Source organism: Pelecanus crispus, chromosome 2, assembly GCF_030463565.1.
Source record: "Pelecanus crispus isolate bPelCri1 chromosome 2, bPelCri1.pri, whole genome shotgun sequence".
NCBI classification, from domain to species: domain Eukaryota; kingdom Metazoa; phylum Chordata; class Aves; order Pelecaniformes; family Pelecanidae; genus Pelecanus; species Pelecanus crispus.
The window spans coordinates 32117668-32132856 of NC_134644.1; the positions used below are offsets into that span (position 1 = coordinate 32117668).

General features: G+C 42.0%; 1 protein-coding gene across 1 annotated transcript; it reads left to right on the forward strand.

Moving 5' to 3' along the window:
* The first annotated feature begins 570 nt into the window (after nt 1-570).
* On the forward strand, nt 571-2279 carry ARL4A (ARF like GTPase 4A). The gene has a single exon (XM_009486273.2). The coding sequence runs from the start codon at nt 652-654 to the stop codon at nt 1252-1254; it is 603 nt and encodes a 200-aa protein (XP_009484548.1). The 5' UTR covers nt 571-651; the 3' UTR covers nt 1255-2279.
* The last annotated feature ends 12910 nt before the right edge of the window (nt 2280-15189 follow it).

Here is a 15189-nt window from a genome sequence, read left to right on the forward strand (position 1 = left end):
CGCCGGCCAATAGGCGCGGCGGAGGCCGCCCTCCTCCCCGCCCCCGCCGCGCGGCGGGGCCAATGGGGGGCGCGGGGCGGGGCGCGCGGGGCTAGGCGCGGGCTGGGAGGCGCCCCCGCCGCCAGATGCGGGGGAGTCGCAGCGGCGGCGGCAGCGCTGGTGGCGGTAGCGGCGGCGGCGCGTGCGGCGGACGCGGCGCGCGGGCATGGGGTCGCGGGCTGCTGTCGCCTCCCCGCGCTGAGGGACGTGACGGCCGGCGGCGCCGAGCGGTAGGCGAGGGGCGGCGGTTGGCGGGCGGCGGTTGGCGGGGCGGCGGCCGCCGCGGTGGCGGTGAGGGGCGCAGGTGCCCGGCGAGCTGCAGTGTCGGTAGCGGCCGCCGCGCCGCGCCGCGGGGCGGCAGAGCCCGCTGGGTCGGGGCGGGGGACGTGTGGCGTTGTGCGTCGCGCTGCCCGCGGGCCGCCTCCGCAGTTGGGGCGGCGGCGCTGGCCGGTGCGCTGTGGCCGCGAAACCCCCGGGCGAGGCGGAGGGGGCTCGGCCGTGGGCTAACGCCGCTCGTGTCGTTGGCAGGATCCGAGCCTAGCGCGGCGGCGAGCGTAGCCGTGGGAGCCGGCCTCTGCTCGTGGCAGCCTGCTGTCACCTTCCCTTCTGGCAATGGGGAATGGACTCTCGGACCAGACGCCGATCCTCTCCAGCCTGCCTTCTTTCCAGAGTTTCCACATCGTCATCTTGGGACTGGACTCTGCTGGGAAGACGACCGTGCTCTACAGGCTGCAGTTCAATGAGTTCGTCAACACTGTCCCCACTAAAGGATTTAATACGGAGAAAATCAAAGTGACGCTGGGCAACTCGAAAACGGTCACTTTCCACTTCTGGGATGTGGGCGGCCAGGAGAAGCTAAGGCCGCTGTGGAAGTCGTACACAAGGTGCACCGATGGCATTGTGTTTGTGGTGGACTCTGTCGATGTTGAGAGAATGGAGGAGGCCAAAACAGAACTTCACAAAATTACTAGGATATCTGAGAATCAAGGAGTGCCTGTCCTTATCATTGCTAACAAGCAGGACTTGAGGAACTCTCTCTCCCTTTCTGAAATTGAGAAAATGTTAGCAATGAGCGAGCTGAGTTCTTCGACTCCCTGGCATTTGCAGCCTACCTGTGCAATCATTGGAGATGGACTCAAAGAGGGACTGGAGAAACTACATGATATGATAATTAAGCGAAGGAAAATGTTGAGGCAGCAGAAAAAGAAGAGATGAGTTCTATTTTGACCTTTCTATTTTAGAGTAGTTACATGGTCAAAATTTGACATGAAACAGCTTCCAAACCCAGGCCTGCTTGTTTGGATGCCGTTAAGCTTAGTTACGTTAAACAATCAGTTGCATAACCTTGCCGTGTGGAAGGCTGTGCAGTTATGGAACTTTTTTTTTTATTTAGTCTCTTCTGAGTTTTACGGCTCTGCATTATTTCAGAAGCCCTAATATGTGATGTAATACTATCAGGAAATGGATGGGTGGGTATATGTGACATGGATGTCTAAATAGCCAAATAAAATAAGGGGTTTCTGCTTAGTGTTGTATTCATGTTTGAGGGTGCCCTCTGCAAGCAATTTGCATTGAAGGTGTTCTGTGTTTTTAAACTTCTAATGCTCGTAAGTGGAGTGTTTAGGTGAACATTATACAGCTTTAAAAACATGTATGAAGCTAGTAACCCATTATTTAGAGAGGCTGGTTTTTATCTTGTTTGGGGTTTTCTATGAAAGCTTGGCTACATGTGTAGGTTTTTTTTAATTTGGCACTTTTTGAAATTGAATCATGTTCAGTTCGAATACTTGAAATTTAAGTGCTGTGGATTCTTCAACTGATAAAAGAAAGACTTTGACAAGTAAAAAATGTAAACAACACGCTGGAGCATGGAAAAGTGGTTTCCCAACATATAGCATGTTTTTGGTATGCAAGGTTTTTATTTTTTAGAAGTAGCCATTCATCATTATACAGTGCAAATCAGGTTTAAACTATTACTCAAAATTAGTAATTTATTTCTGAATTATGAGTATTATGTCCTCCTACTATCAAGTTAAAAGTAAATCAATTGCAGTAAAGGAGCTGTAAAGAACAACTCTGGCTGTTGTGGTTCTAACCAGTACAGCGTTCTTCGCGCTACTGGTGAGTTTTCTGGCAATAAAACAAAATTATAATGAAGTAAAGATGGAGTTAAAATTAGCAGAGCACATCTTGTATCTCCCCAAAGTACCCCATTTTATTAAAGTGGTATTGCTATGTCACTTTCAATGTATGCTTTTTTTATTGTGACTCTTAAAGTATTTTGTGGTTAGGAATGTAATAATGCTTTATACACTCAAAACATTTGACACTACCGGGGGCGGGGGAGGGGGGGGGAAGTGGGGGAAGAAGATTTTCAAGATGGGCCTGTGTTCTGCTTTAATTATGCTTTAAGCTGTTCTTGTTTACAGAGTGTGCAAACAGTGTTAACTGGGCAGGATAGTGCTTGACGGAAAAGGGAGGGTAGTTTTTCTTACTGGTACAGAGCTTCAAGTGACTCTTTAGATACTTGGCTAGCAATTAAAAGGGCTAAAACAGAGCCTGGATTTTTAAGATTAACTTAGTGGTGCTGTAAAAATTCATCAGAATGTTAGATTCTCTTTAAACTTTTGTTGGAAATACTGGATAAAAAAAAAAGTAAAAAAAAAAAAAAGAGCAAAATCTATTTCCTCCTTTTACTCAACCAGGAAAGTAATATGTTTTTCTTACCTGCTGCCATGTATCAGGAGGATGACAGCTACAAACCTGAATGTCAGTCAATGTAACTTAGATATGTTCAAAAAAAATAATCAAACTTTTTAACCAGCAGCTGTTTGTCCAGGAGGTAACCAAAAATGCACTTTAGTGTCTTCAATAACTGAAAGTGACAGCTGGGTTTTTTTATGACATCTTGGTCCTTTTTGAATAAACTGAAGTAGCTTCCAGTGGAGCTTTTGTATGTTGGTTATATATGTACCTGCACTGGTGACATTGTAAGTCACTTACTCAAGTAATGTCTATATTTATAGAACTGTTGATGACTTCTTAAACCTTAATAAACAATTCAAAACAAGCCTGCAGAGAGAAGGTGTCTGACTTCTTGTACTGCAGCACTATGTTCTCATCAACCTCTGTGCACGTATTGATTCTAGTAACAGGAGAGCTATTTCTGTTGAAAACCAAAGTCTTATAAATGTGGTGAGACTCATAAATGTCACTGTGTTATAAATTGCAGGTATCTCATTAAAAACTTTAAATCAATGGCACGTCTGTATGTTCACAGAAGAAATATTAACTGCAGTGACTCCTTTTTGAAGTGATGGATATTGCATAATTTGAAAAAACTTTTATATAGCTGAACCTATTTTGTGTTACGTGCAATGTTTAATAGGCGATGTTGGGCATTTATCACATGTACTCACAGGTGGTACTTAATTTAGTATCTTCAGGCTCATATATCTGAAGCTGTCTGAGGGATTCACGTGTACTTAAGCCTCGGGTGAATTTTCTCCTTGGATTTTACGGCAGTGAGTAGAATGTGGCAAGAGATAGGGAAGCTTCTAATTAGTTTCAGGACCCAAACATAGGCAAAACAAACTTCATTTAGCCTGCAAATCAAAATTGCTAAGTTTGAACAAGAATATCCAAACCTATGTCTCAAACTGGATATTTTCATTTCTGTTTATGTAACTATAACAAAATGTTATATTGGCACATCAAAATGTAGGTTACTAACAGTCAGTCTTGAGAAAAAGCTGTATTAGTGATGCTGAGCCCTGTGAATTTAGGGTGTAGCTGGTATATTCTGGCTAACGTTTTCCTTCTTACCGGGTGCACAGTACTACTAGGGTGAGGAAGGTGAGATGACAGGCTGCCTCTGCACCCAGTAAACAAACTGTTCAATACCAAGTAGTAATTGCTTCGAGTATTCATGAGGCTTCTCTTGGCAATAGTTGAAAAGGCACCCTGCTTGAAAAAATCAACGATATTTTGTTCTGCATATTAAACATGCTCGCGTTTATCTAGTGACAGTCTCCCTAAACTCTTCTGTGTATAAAAACTTCAGTGAATGATTTTAACTACAAAGGCATGACTGATCTGTACTCTAGCTCTCTGGAGGAAGAAGTGAGAGTAGGTGGAGAGTAGTGTTTCTAAAATGTCATGGTTGTTACCTTGTGGTGTTTAATACTGACTTGGAAGTAGAAAACTAAGGGGGGGGATGAGTTTTACGTTCAAGCTATACCTGTATCTGTACTAGAACTGTTTTGCTGGAATGTTACAGTAACTGTTCTGAGTAAAATACACAAATGTAGCTGTACCTCTGAAACTGTGTTTTCTATTACTATGACAAAAGTCTTCAACTATAAACAAATGGTGATTGCAGTAGAGCATTTGTTGTCTTAGCTGGTTGAGTTTCTGCTGGCGTAGTTCTGTCAGCCTGGGATCGCTCTCTTCCATATGATGAAGTGACAGTTCTGGCCTAAATGCTGGTATGTGTAAGAAAATCTTTAGAGGAGCTGAATAAGCAGGTGTAATTTTGTTACAGTGCTGGAATTACACAACTTAAAATTCAAAATAATTTTTGCTAAAATGGGCTACAAACGGCACTGTTCTTCAAGGCACTAGGTAAGTTAACTATCTTGAACTGCTGCTACTTTAAAGAGGTATGGAATTGCATTTAAATCAGTGCAGCACTGTTAAAAACGAACAAACCACAAGGTCTTGTAACCTTATCACTGTTGTCTTAGCTTACAAAAGTTGGTATGGCATTGCCTCAGCTGTTTGTGCCTCTGCAATCGTTTAAAGTTAACCAGCCTTCAGGATCTGGTCTCTGTTTTCTGGCTGTGTGGCTGTGTATTAGCTTATGACAGAAAAAGTACTGTAGGATGGTGAGACTCCTTCAAGTTCTTGACATCACTTTTGTGTTGCGCTGAATGTGCATTTAGATTTGAAAAAAATATAAATATTCATTTTCAGCCAGGTGATAGGTGAAACCTTTCTTCAAATTTTAATGTTTTATACTATCCTGGTTGATCCTTCATGTGCGGAAAGCAGTGCCCACAGCCAGTCCATGGTTCCCAGCCTGATTTAGAGAGGTGCTTCTGTACCCCTTTACACAGCACTTCGGTCCTGCAGGAATTTATTACCTGGGACCCGGTGGTCACAGAGCAGTGAGGACCTGAAAGCCATCTGGTCGGGTGGGGGCTAGCAAGCCCTTCTGGACCCCCGCAGGTCTGCATGAAGGCACCTTTGCCTTCTTGGGGGAGTTATCTGCATCTTGGATCGTTCGTTTACAGATAGCAGGGTGTTAATTAGTGTCTGGCTGAAACTTTTTGTGAGAGTGTCATTCTTGGCATTGGAGGAGGATTCAGATACTGTGTTGATACTTCAAAGAAGGACTTGGTAAGGCTGAGTGTGGAAAATGTAGGCAATCTGTATACGCTATATATAGGGCACCAACCTTAACATGCAATCTTGATTCAGCTGTGCAGACTGCAGTGCATGAAGGCTAGCAAATGTGTACTCATAATGCTATCTTCCTTTAACTTCTTTTGAGAGAGAAATCTAGGCATGAATCAGTGCTTTTTGGATCAGCGTTTTCACTTTGCTGTTGGGTGACTCATATTTTGAGAGGGTCACAGCTTAGAGCCCTGCTCTGACAGCCGACAGCCTCGTGTCCCTGAGCCAAAATAACTCTTGTTGCTGCTGGAAGGGATGTGTAGGGGGCTGTGAATGGGCATTGTCTCCTGTTTGTTCAGTATAAGGGAGGAGGAAAGCTTTTTTTTTTTTTTTTTTTAATCCTGACTGACATAGGTATGTGAAGGCCTGCCCCTCTCACGCTGCTCTGCAGGCTGTGATTATTTTTAGGAGCAGTACAAGACTGCAGAGCTGTGTGGATAAACTCGTGCGTGTGTTTTTGAACTGAAGGGAAATAACGCAGCCTGACTTCACAGCGGGGTGACGCCTGGGGTTGTCATATGGGCTCCCCCAGCCATCCTACCTATCTGAGAAAAAAATAAAGGGGTGATACATAACTGGTACCTTGCCCTTCTTTAAAGCATTAGTCAGTCGTCTTAAACCAGCTGTAAAGAAGCAAAAAACCATGCAGTTTCAAAGACCTAGCTGAAAAAAATCCCAAGCAGCAAATGAAGGACTTGTATTTTCTCCCTGTCAGTGTCCTGTTTTATTGGCGCTGGCTGTGAGTGATCTGAGGCACCTGTGAGGTGGCTGGGGGATGCTGCCTGCAGTCTGCCTCCTCGCTGCGGGGCCCGGCAAATGGCACGGTCATTGAGTATTCACATACTGATTTTATTCAAAAGCAAACCCAAAATCTGAGGAGAAAAAGCAAGCAGGAAGGCCAGACAGTGCTTCCAGACTAAATACCTGCTTGCAAACAGCTCAGGAAGGTAAGAGATGATAATCCCTGAGCTGTGAAGATTATGATTTCTTAGTTCCAGCTATATTTACACAGCTGCTCCACCAGAATTAAGAGCTGAAGATGACAGGATAGTTAGAAAGGAGAAGGTCAAGTACAGTTGTTGGCTGTGGGGTGTGTGGAGGGAGAGAGGATTTGAAACTGTTGCGTTTTCCTAGCTTTTCAAGACACATTGAGCCCTAAGGGAAATAGATATGCTTTTAGGCTGCTTAATTGGTTTAAAATCTTTATTGTTTTATGCACTGTAGTTTTCCTATTGCTGAAATGAAACAATACCTCATTTAAGCAAGCTACCTAATCGCCACATTAATCTCCAGGTCCACTGACAAAGGAGAAGGTTAGCAGGGGTGTTGAGCCTTGTTAAACACGCTGAGGGCTCCTGGCTGGCACACAAGCTGCTGCACTTCAAGGTCTTTTCTAAAAATAGCAGCATGGTAGAATTTAGGTCAGGCAAGGTAAAGGTGTGAAGCCTGATACCTCAGACACCACACACAGTCCAGAGGTACCACCAACCCTATAACTGCTTCTCTTCTGTTACCACTTTATGAATGATAAATAAGAATAATTTCCTTTGGAGCCTAACATTTTCATCCCTTTCCCATTCCAATGTCATTTGCCCTGAAAGCTTTAACAGGTTTTTATATTGGAACATTATTGAGTTGGGTGTCACAAGCATGAGTTCATGAGTGAAGAGGGTCAGGAAAGAGTGTGCACCTCTGCTGCAGTGACTTGGTTAGCTAAAACCAGTCTTTTTGTAAAGCTGGCTTAACATGGACAAAGATGACCTGTAAGAGGGAGATTTTCTAAAAATATCTTCTTGTTTCTAACATAAGCTGAACTCCGCTGGTCTTATAATTATTGGATGCTGTTGTAGGCATGGGCTCCTGCTCTTTTTTTGACACCAGTTACGTGATGATCTCTAAGATGCCTTCAACAGCCTGTAGGCCATCAGTGTAAGGTCTCTACAGTTTTAAATGGTAATACTGAACTTATGTATCCATAATGTATGTTTTTAGCTGCCTACCTGAGGTGCTTCTGCGGGTCGATCTTGTTTCTCAAAGAGATTTTTGATTCTTTGTGATCATTGTATCAATGTCTCTGAAAACACAGTTTATTCCTATTTGGTTCCTGTTATAAGTGATACAGTAAAATGGCAATCTACAGATTATTAGTAACACTGTTTCCCTTGAACTCCAGCTATTGAGTTTCTATTTGAATCAGAGACCTATATTTCATTTTTCTTGATTCTACTGTATTTCGTATAAGACCTGAATTGTACTAACCTTAGAAATACCAGCCTCCCTGATTTTAATTAGCTTAGAAAATTGACTTGTACATTTAAAGTCACTGTAATTCAGCTGTAATCAGTCATGTTACACTGGAGACAAATGGGATTCATGGACTGAGCCCACACTGATTCTTTTTGACAGATCTCCTATTGCCACATCAATACACATCCCTCATGGTGTCCTATGGCAGCACTGGTATCAGCAAACTATTTCTATATGGTTCAGCAACTGTATTTCTGCCACTGTCATATAACTTGCTTATATACAATGTTTGCTTATGTCCTGCTATTGCTGTAATCATGGTAGGGGACAGTTTGAAAAAATTCTGTACAAAGCCTCAGCTGTACACTGCAACTTCAAAAGAAATACATCAAACTATGTAATTTAGTTTTAACATACAGGAGTTAATGCTGAAAAAGCTGGAAGTTGAAGACTGATGAGTGGTACATCCAGCCCAGCCACTAAGTGCTGGTCATTTTATCCCTGAAGTCTCTTAATCTACGTGTAAAGCAAGAATCTCTTAGTTGCTCTTACATTTAAATTCATGCTTAAAAGTGCTGTGAGATATTAAGATATTACAGAAATACAGCGTAATGAAAGGAACAGAAAGACTGTAACAGTAACTTGGATTTGTCAATTGACTTGTAATGTATTTGTGTTCAATAGTCAGACATCAGGAAATCATACCATTTCAAAAGTAACGCATTTGAGAGTTTAAAAATACAACATACTGTATTATCTCTGACCCCATGAGCTTCAGCTTCATAGACAACAAAAATATTACCATAGTTGAAAATAATAATGTAGTTCATATTCATCAGTGAATAAATATGTATAAACCGGATCATCTGTACCTGATTTTTGTCTGCATGTGACCATAGCTATTAAGCAAAAGTAGTCAAAATTAGTCCATTTTATGTTTGAATTAAATTGGGATGAATATATGGTCTTCCAAATCAGGCATATGAAAGTTTTAAAGTAAAGGCAATTTGCAAAGATCTCGAGTTAAAATAACACATTATCTTAAAATAAGCTTTTATTTGGAATAGTCAGTAACAAAAATGGCTGGAAATTCCTTTGAAAAGATAGCTTTATTTTATATAGTACAGTGAAAGAAGTATGTTATAGTGATTTCAGACCTCAGGATTCAGAGGGTCTCCTGTTGTCTCTGCCTTTCTTGGCTGCAATGAATCAGTCTGCACAGGATGTGGCTGCTAACAGATGATAATGCAAAGTGAAGGGCTGGGCCATGAAAAGCCCCAGGGTGGCTCAGCGTGGTGCTGAGTTCTCACGAAGAGCTGATTGCTTTCCAAAAATAAGAACAGGAACTAGGGCAGATAATCCATGTAAAATGCACTTTCCACCCTTACACATTCACAACAATTTATTATTTTCAGCATTATGGAGCTTTACATGTTGATTTCATACATAATCCATCTAGGCACACGCACCTACCTACACAAAATTCTGTTGTATTCCTGCAAACCCTGTTTGTGAGAATTTCTCCAAGATCCTGTTTTATGGGTGTAACTTGAGAATATATAAATAGATTCATGTTTTCCCATCATTTAAACCCAAATGTGACTGCAAACATGACAGCACTAGAAATATGATTCTTTGAAATAATTTCCTCTGTTTTAAATCTTTCGCTTTATTAGGATAAGGTAATCTGGGCTGTTCACACTGCATATGAACTGTGCTGTTGTGGTGGCATTACCACTGCTCGGAGTTCAGGTTGTGTCAGCACTTCTTTTATAAATATAAGTCCTTATTTCAGAAGATTAATAACCTAATAAGCCTTGAAATTTCACACTTGTCTGAAACTTGGCATCTGTATTAACTTCGCCTTTTACCACACTAAATAAAAAAGTATATTAGAGGGGAATGTAAATAAAAGAAAAATAAGCTTATTGTGGTTTGCTGCCTTTTCTATCTCAAAGTTAATTTTATTTACTGAAATGAAATGGTGTGAACTCATAGTTCCAAATGGAAATCTTTGAAAATTTTGTCTTAAGTTAACAGTTGCAATCATTAGTGTTTACAAATCAGACCTACACAAAATCACCTACCTAAATCACTTCTGGCTTTTCCCTTATGGATCCACTTAAGCCTCTGCACAGGGGGTGTAGAATCTGGCTGTTTGAATCTGCAATATTTTATCCTCCCTTTGCATTCATTTTTGTTGCGCATACATGCGCATACATCACACAAACTTGCAGAGCTCACTCACAGCAAGTGAAGTTAGCTCATCAGTGTCAGCAGAGCTATTCCTATGAGGTTAGAGTTGTAGGATTGGATATATACAGAGGACAGAAACATGGATATATCTTTCCTTAGTTTCTTTAATATATAATTTCAAATCCTCTCATTTGCTAAGCACATTTTCTTAGCAGTGGTGATGTATAAAAGTAAATCAAATGTAGGGTTTTCTCTATCTTGTGGAAAAGCCAGTGCTTGTAAAATTTCCAGGCTGTTTTCTAAACCATCAAAAAAAAAAAAAAAAAAAAAATTGGAGAAGGCTCTAGTCTCAGTAGAAGTGCTGAATCTTTTAATGTTTGCTCACCCCATCTAGATAACCCTGAGATTATCCTGAGGGTTACTAAGGGCATAGCTTGCCTGGGCATAGTATCTTCTTGCATAGAAGAGCATTTTTTCTTAAAGGTAGAACTAACACAGGGATCCTGTATTAATAATGGCTTTAGTCTGACCTAAATCACTTCTGGCTTTTTCCTTATGGATTCACTTAAGCCTCTGCACAGCGGGTATAGAATCTGGCTGTTTGAATCTGCAATATTTTATCCTCTCTTTGCATTCATTTTAGCTGTGTGTACATGCCTGCACAAAGCAGCTCTTGCACATCCTAACCAAGGAGTGTTGATCTGCTCAGAAGACTAGACATGCTCTTCACTCTGACTTTGCCTGGCCACCTTTATAGAAGGCACAAACCCTATGTAGACAAAAAAAAAAAAAAAAAAAACCCACCCACAAACCCACTCTTTTTTTTCCCCCTCTCTTTCCTTCCTTTCTAATAGCTACTCCCACTTTCAGTGGGATGGCCATAATTATCTATTTTGTGTTGGAAGATCCTTACTCACTTCAAGTGTTTGGGATCAAGTTTGGGATCCACTCAACCTGATTTCCCTTTTTCATTTACCTCCCTAAGGAAAGTTTGCCACATCTATCATGACCTCCCAGGAGTAGTGCTGTGGGTTTTCAATATAATACAGGCACAACAGTCAGGGTTCATTTTACCTAATATTAGACCTCTAAAAATCAGACATTCTTGCCCAATTTAGGCATCTCTAGATCTTTTTACAGTTAATGGAAATAAATGTGTTTGTGTAGGGTATGATTCATCTTAGTTTGGGAGTGGTATCTAAGGCAGGTCAGATAAATTGCCCTGTGGTGTGGCTTGTTTCTTTCTCTTCTCTACAGAAATCCTAAGCCAATTAACTCAAATATAGGCACCTGCCTTTTATTCCAACTGTCTATATTTATATCCTAAATGATAGCCCCAAATCTGTGCCAGCTACTCTGCTGGAAAATGCAGGTGTCTGCCATTTGAAATCTGTGTCAATCTACAGCAGCTGAGAGGCTCTTGCAGTGCTTTTCCTTAGCAAAGCCACCCCAGTGCTTCTGAGTGCTGGTCAATGACCACACCGTTCATAGAAGAAAAATATAAAGACCGGTATGTTAAATAATATATATTAAGGAAAAGTGAAGTGAAAGCTTTTACTTAGAGTGAACGCGACATTTCACAGTCCAGATATTCTCACTAGAGAAATCAGTAAACCAAATTACTTCCTCTTACAGTGTTTTATGGTTCAGTCAAACTACTTGTGTATGCAAAGGTAGCTTTTTCATTTAATTCAGTGGGAGTGAGATAAGGCTGTAGAATTGTGCAACAAAACTGCCATCTATAAAAGTTTTTAGATAGTAAACTTCTACGTTTCTTTTTTGAACATGTAAGTAAATCCTCACCTACTCATTGATACTGCAATTGAGTCTAGCAACACCTGTGCCTGCTTCTGCAAGTGTTGGGAGTTGCAATCACTCTCCTGTGACTATAGAAAGACTACCAGCAATCAGGCTGAAATTGTTAGAGGATGAAAGAGATTTATGAAAAGAAAGTTTGCTACATGGTACTTAGGGGTGACCTGAGCAGAGAAACAAGGTATGAGTAAGGAGCTCTGTAAGCAGAGGAAATTATGAACTGCTCTAGTGTCTTCAGGTTTCCTTCTAACAAGGTATGAGTAACTGGTAGTCTTTCTGATAAGAAAACCCTAACTTAGAGGGGGGTATGGAAAGGGTGCTCTCTTGTCCCTGTGTTGTGAAAATTGTAATGTTTTAATACTTCTTTTAAAGTATCTATTATGGTCAAACTTTTTGTTGGTCAAAGGGGTTCAAAAGCCACTACAACCAATGCTGTGAAATTACGTATCATTTATTTCTTTAGGAAGCTAAACTGAAATGCTAGGAGGTGTAGTAGAGGAAGGAAGAGACCTAGAATGTAGAGGTCTTAAGGTATGGTGCTATGAGCTTTGGTGTTTAGTGAATGACTACACTGAGCATATTGTGCATTTCTGTAGTCTTGGGGAAAAGCGTGAGACTTTGTTTTGTTGAGGTATTGTTTGATCTTAAAAGAAAGCTAGACTTGGTGAGAGATCTGCATCCCCTATATCACCATATCATCATGTGAAAGCACAGTAAGGGTGTACCTCCTGAAGGTTTGTTATCTCTGCTGTGAAACCAGGTGCTATGATGTCCTATCAGTTATCTCTAGTGAGAAAATAACTGTACGTAGACTCCAAAGCAGATATTATCTGTTTCTGTAAACATCCTGTTCACTCTGTGTATTATGTGGATTAAACCAGGGTTGTGAAGACTTCTAAGCTGGAACTGAGACTGTTGCAGAAAAGCTGCATTGTGCTTGTTAGCTTGCTTTCTCTCTTCCACCGCAGAAGTACAGAGAAAGCATTTACCTATTGCTTCTCAGGCCTGTGGCAGTGAATTAATAATGCATAGCATAGTGCAACCACTTACTAGCGCTGAGTTTGCTGAGATTCAGAGAGTTTTGAGTCCTGACAAAGGGGAGGGTGGTGCAGGGGTATGATCCTGCAGAGGACTAGAGGACTGACAGGGCTATGTTTGGATGTTTGGGGCAGAGTGGTTAGGAGTTTCCATGTTCCTGGGATGGGAACCTGACAAGTGTTCATCTCCTTTTAACATGTGTAATGTTATTTGTTGGGCTATTGATTTTTTTTTTTTTTGTCTGCTGTGATTGTTATTCAACATGGAAATGTAGAGATGTATGAACAAAGACTTAAACAAACAAAAGAAAACCCAAAAATGCAGTCTGCAAGAAAATACAAGTATGTTTGGAAGCTATTAAAAAAAAAAAATGCTATTGAACATAGTTGTAAATGCTAGCTGGTAGGTGACAAGTTAAACTTAATTATAGAAAATTTTCTCTGTTTATTTGGCCCTAATAACTGCCTTCTAATAAATGAACTTCGGTAAACAAGTGACTCCAGGTTTTGTTTGGTAATAGTAATACTTAAAAGGGTGTTGTGTGTGTGGGTTTTGGTGTTTGAGGTGGATTTTTTTTTTTCTTTTGTGGGGTGTTTTTTGTTGGTTTTGGGGTGTGGGTGTTGGGTTTGGTTTTTTCTTTGTGCAAAGTGAACTATGCTGGTACTTCTATCAAGCTGTTCAGTTCAGTGGCCTGTAGCAGCAAAGCCCCTAGAACACCCTCTGGAACAGGGCTGGTGAACTAGGCAGCAAACATGGGAGAGCTCCTTTTATTCAGCATGCTGAGTTGGTACAGGTACTAGGTTACTTTTGTTGCAAAGCCAGGGTTTGTGTGCTAGCAGCTGAGAACCCTCCTTTCAACAAGCTCTAGCAGCTCAAGGCTCACTTGGGCTCTGGTAGTCTGCCTTACACAGCTTGGTGGTGGGAATCCCCAAAACAGTGCATTTCCTATGCACTAAAAACCTCTCACAGTGCCAATAGCAGTTCAGTGTGAATGGGGATCCGATCTGTGTATTTCTCACCCTTATATCCCAGACTCCTGTCCCTGCAGCAATAGTGTTGGACTCTAGCATGTTCGCACTTGCGTCCTGTACTGTGATTCTGAAAAGCTTGCTCTAAATCCTGATGTGGATCAAATGATCCTGTATCGAAGCAGACTGCTTAATTTTCTCCCTCTTTCTAGCCTTTAAATGAGCTCAAAGAGAACACTGAGGGTATTGCAATAACCTTGCTACTCTTCCATAAGGAATGCAAAAACAGGATAAGATCTCTTGAGAAATATTTTGATAGGGAGACTAATGACTAATTTGTTGTTACTGTGTTTGAAGAGCCCTTTGCTGCATTTCTTTGGTCAGTTGTCAGTGGCGTCCAGAGCTAGAAACCATCAGTGTTGGTGTCTCTGGGCCTGCAGAGCAATACCATCCACATTGTCCTCCTCTCCATGATGAGCCAGAGGCTTTGTCTGACCTCCACGGGCTCCAAAATGTGCTGCGCTGCTCGTAAAACCTCTCCTGGGGGAAGCAATTAATGTGACTTTGACATAGGCTATTGCATGATGATAAGAGTTGAACATGAGTGTAATGTTTCTGTCTCCTTGAAGGACTGGTGGTGGGGTGGTTACCACTGCCAGCGGCAGGTGCTGATGCTTACCTTTCTGTGCACCGTGGCGCTCTGTTCCAGTTTGTGCTGGTTTGGTGAAATGATCTATCTTTTGCTGAAGCTGGCATGGAAAAAGCAGTGAATGTCTCTTTTGTATTCTATTTGGATACTTTCACTGGTGACTATCAGGCTGCTAGGTGTTTGGAGAGGCTCTTGATTACAGATGGGCATGCTCTCTTCTGGGGACAAGGAGTGCAAAGCGTGGGGAGCGGTGACTTTCAGGAAGCCCCTGCCTCTGGGTGACTAGACTGGAGGTGCAGCCCTGTCCTAGGGTATATCCCAGAGGTGCCAGCATCAGCAGGCTCTCCTGCCTTCCTCCTCTCCTCAGCAAGGCTTCAGGTCTCCTGGCAGTCTTGTGCCAACATACCTGGAGTGCAGCCTTGGTATGCAGTCATGTGCAGCTGCAGCTTGAGGAGGCAGCCCTGCAGTTCAAAGTCCTCTGCTGCTGTAGAGCAGTCCTACCTCAGGAGGGGCGGGAGAGGCCAGCCTGTGTACTCAGCCCTTGTCAGGCTTTTGAGATAAGACTGCCAATTGTGAGGGGCTGCAACAAGCTGGGGACATGGTGGATGTGTATAATGCTTCTGCCCAGCCTTGGTAGGCGCAGCTGGAGAGTAGCCCCATGCAGGTCTTACACTGGGGGTGTTTGCAAACTAGAATAAATTGTTCTTGCTTTGGGAAGGGTTCAGATGAAGACATAAGGCAGGGCCCAGCCTTTTTTTTTGTTTGTTTTGCCTTTATTTT

Excerpts from the sequence above, each read along its gene's own strand:
- ARL4A (XM_009486273.2), top strand. The coding sequence starts at position 652 with ATGGGGAATGGACTCTCGGACCAGACGCCGATCCTCTCCAGCCTGCCT.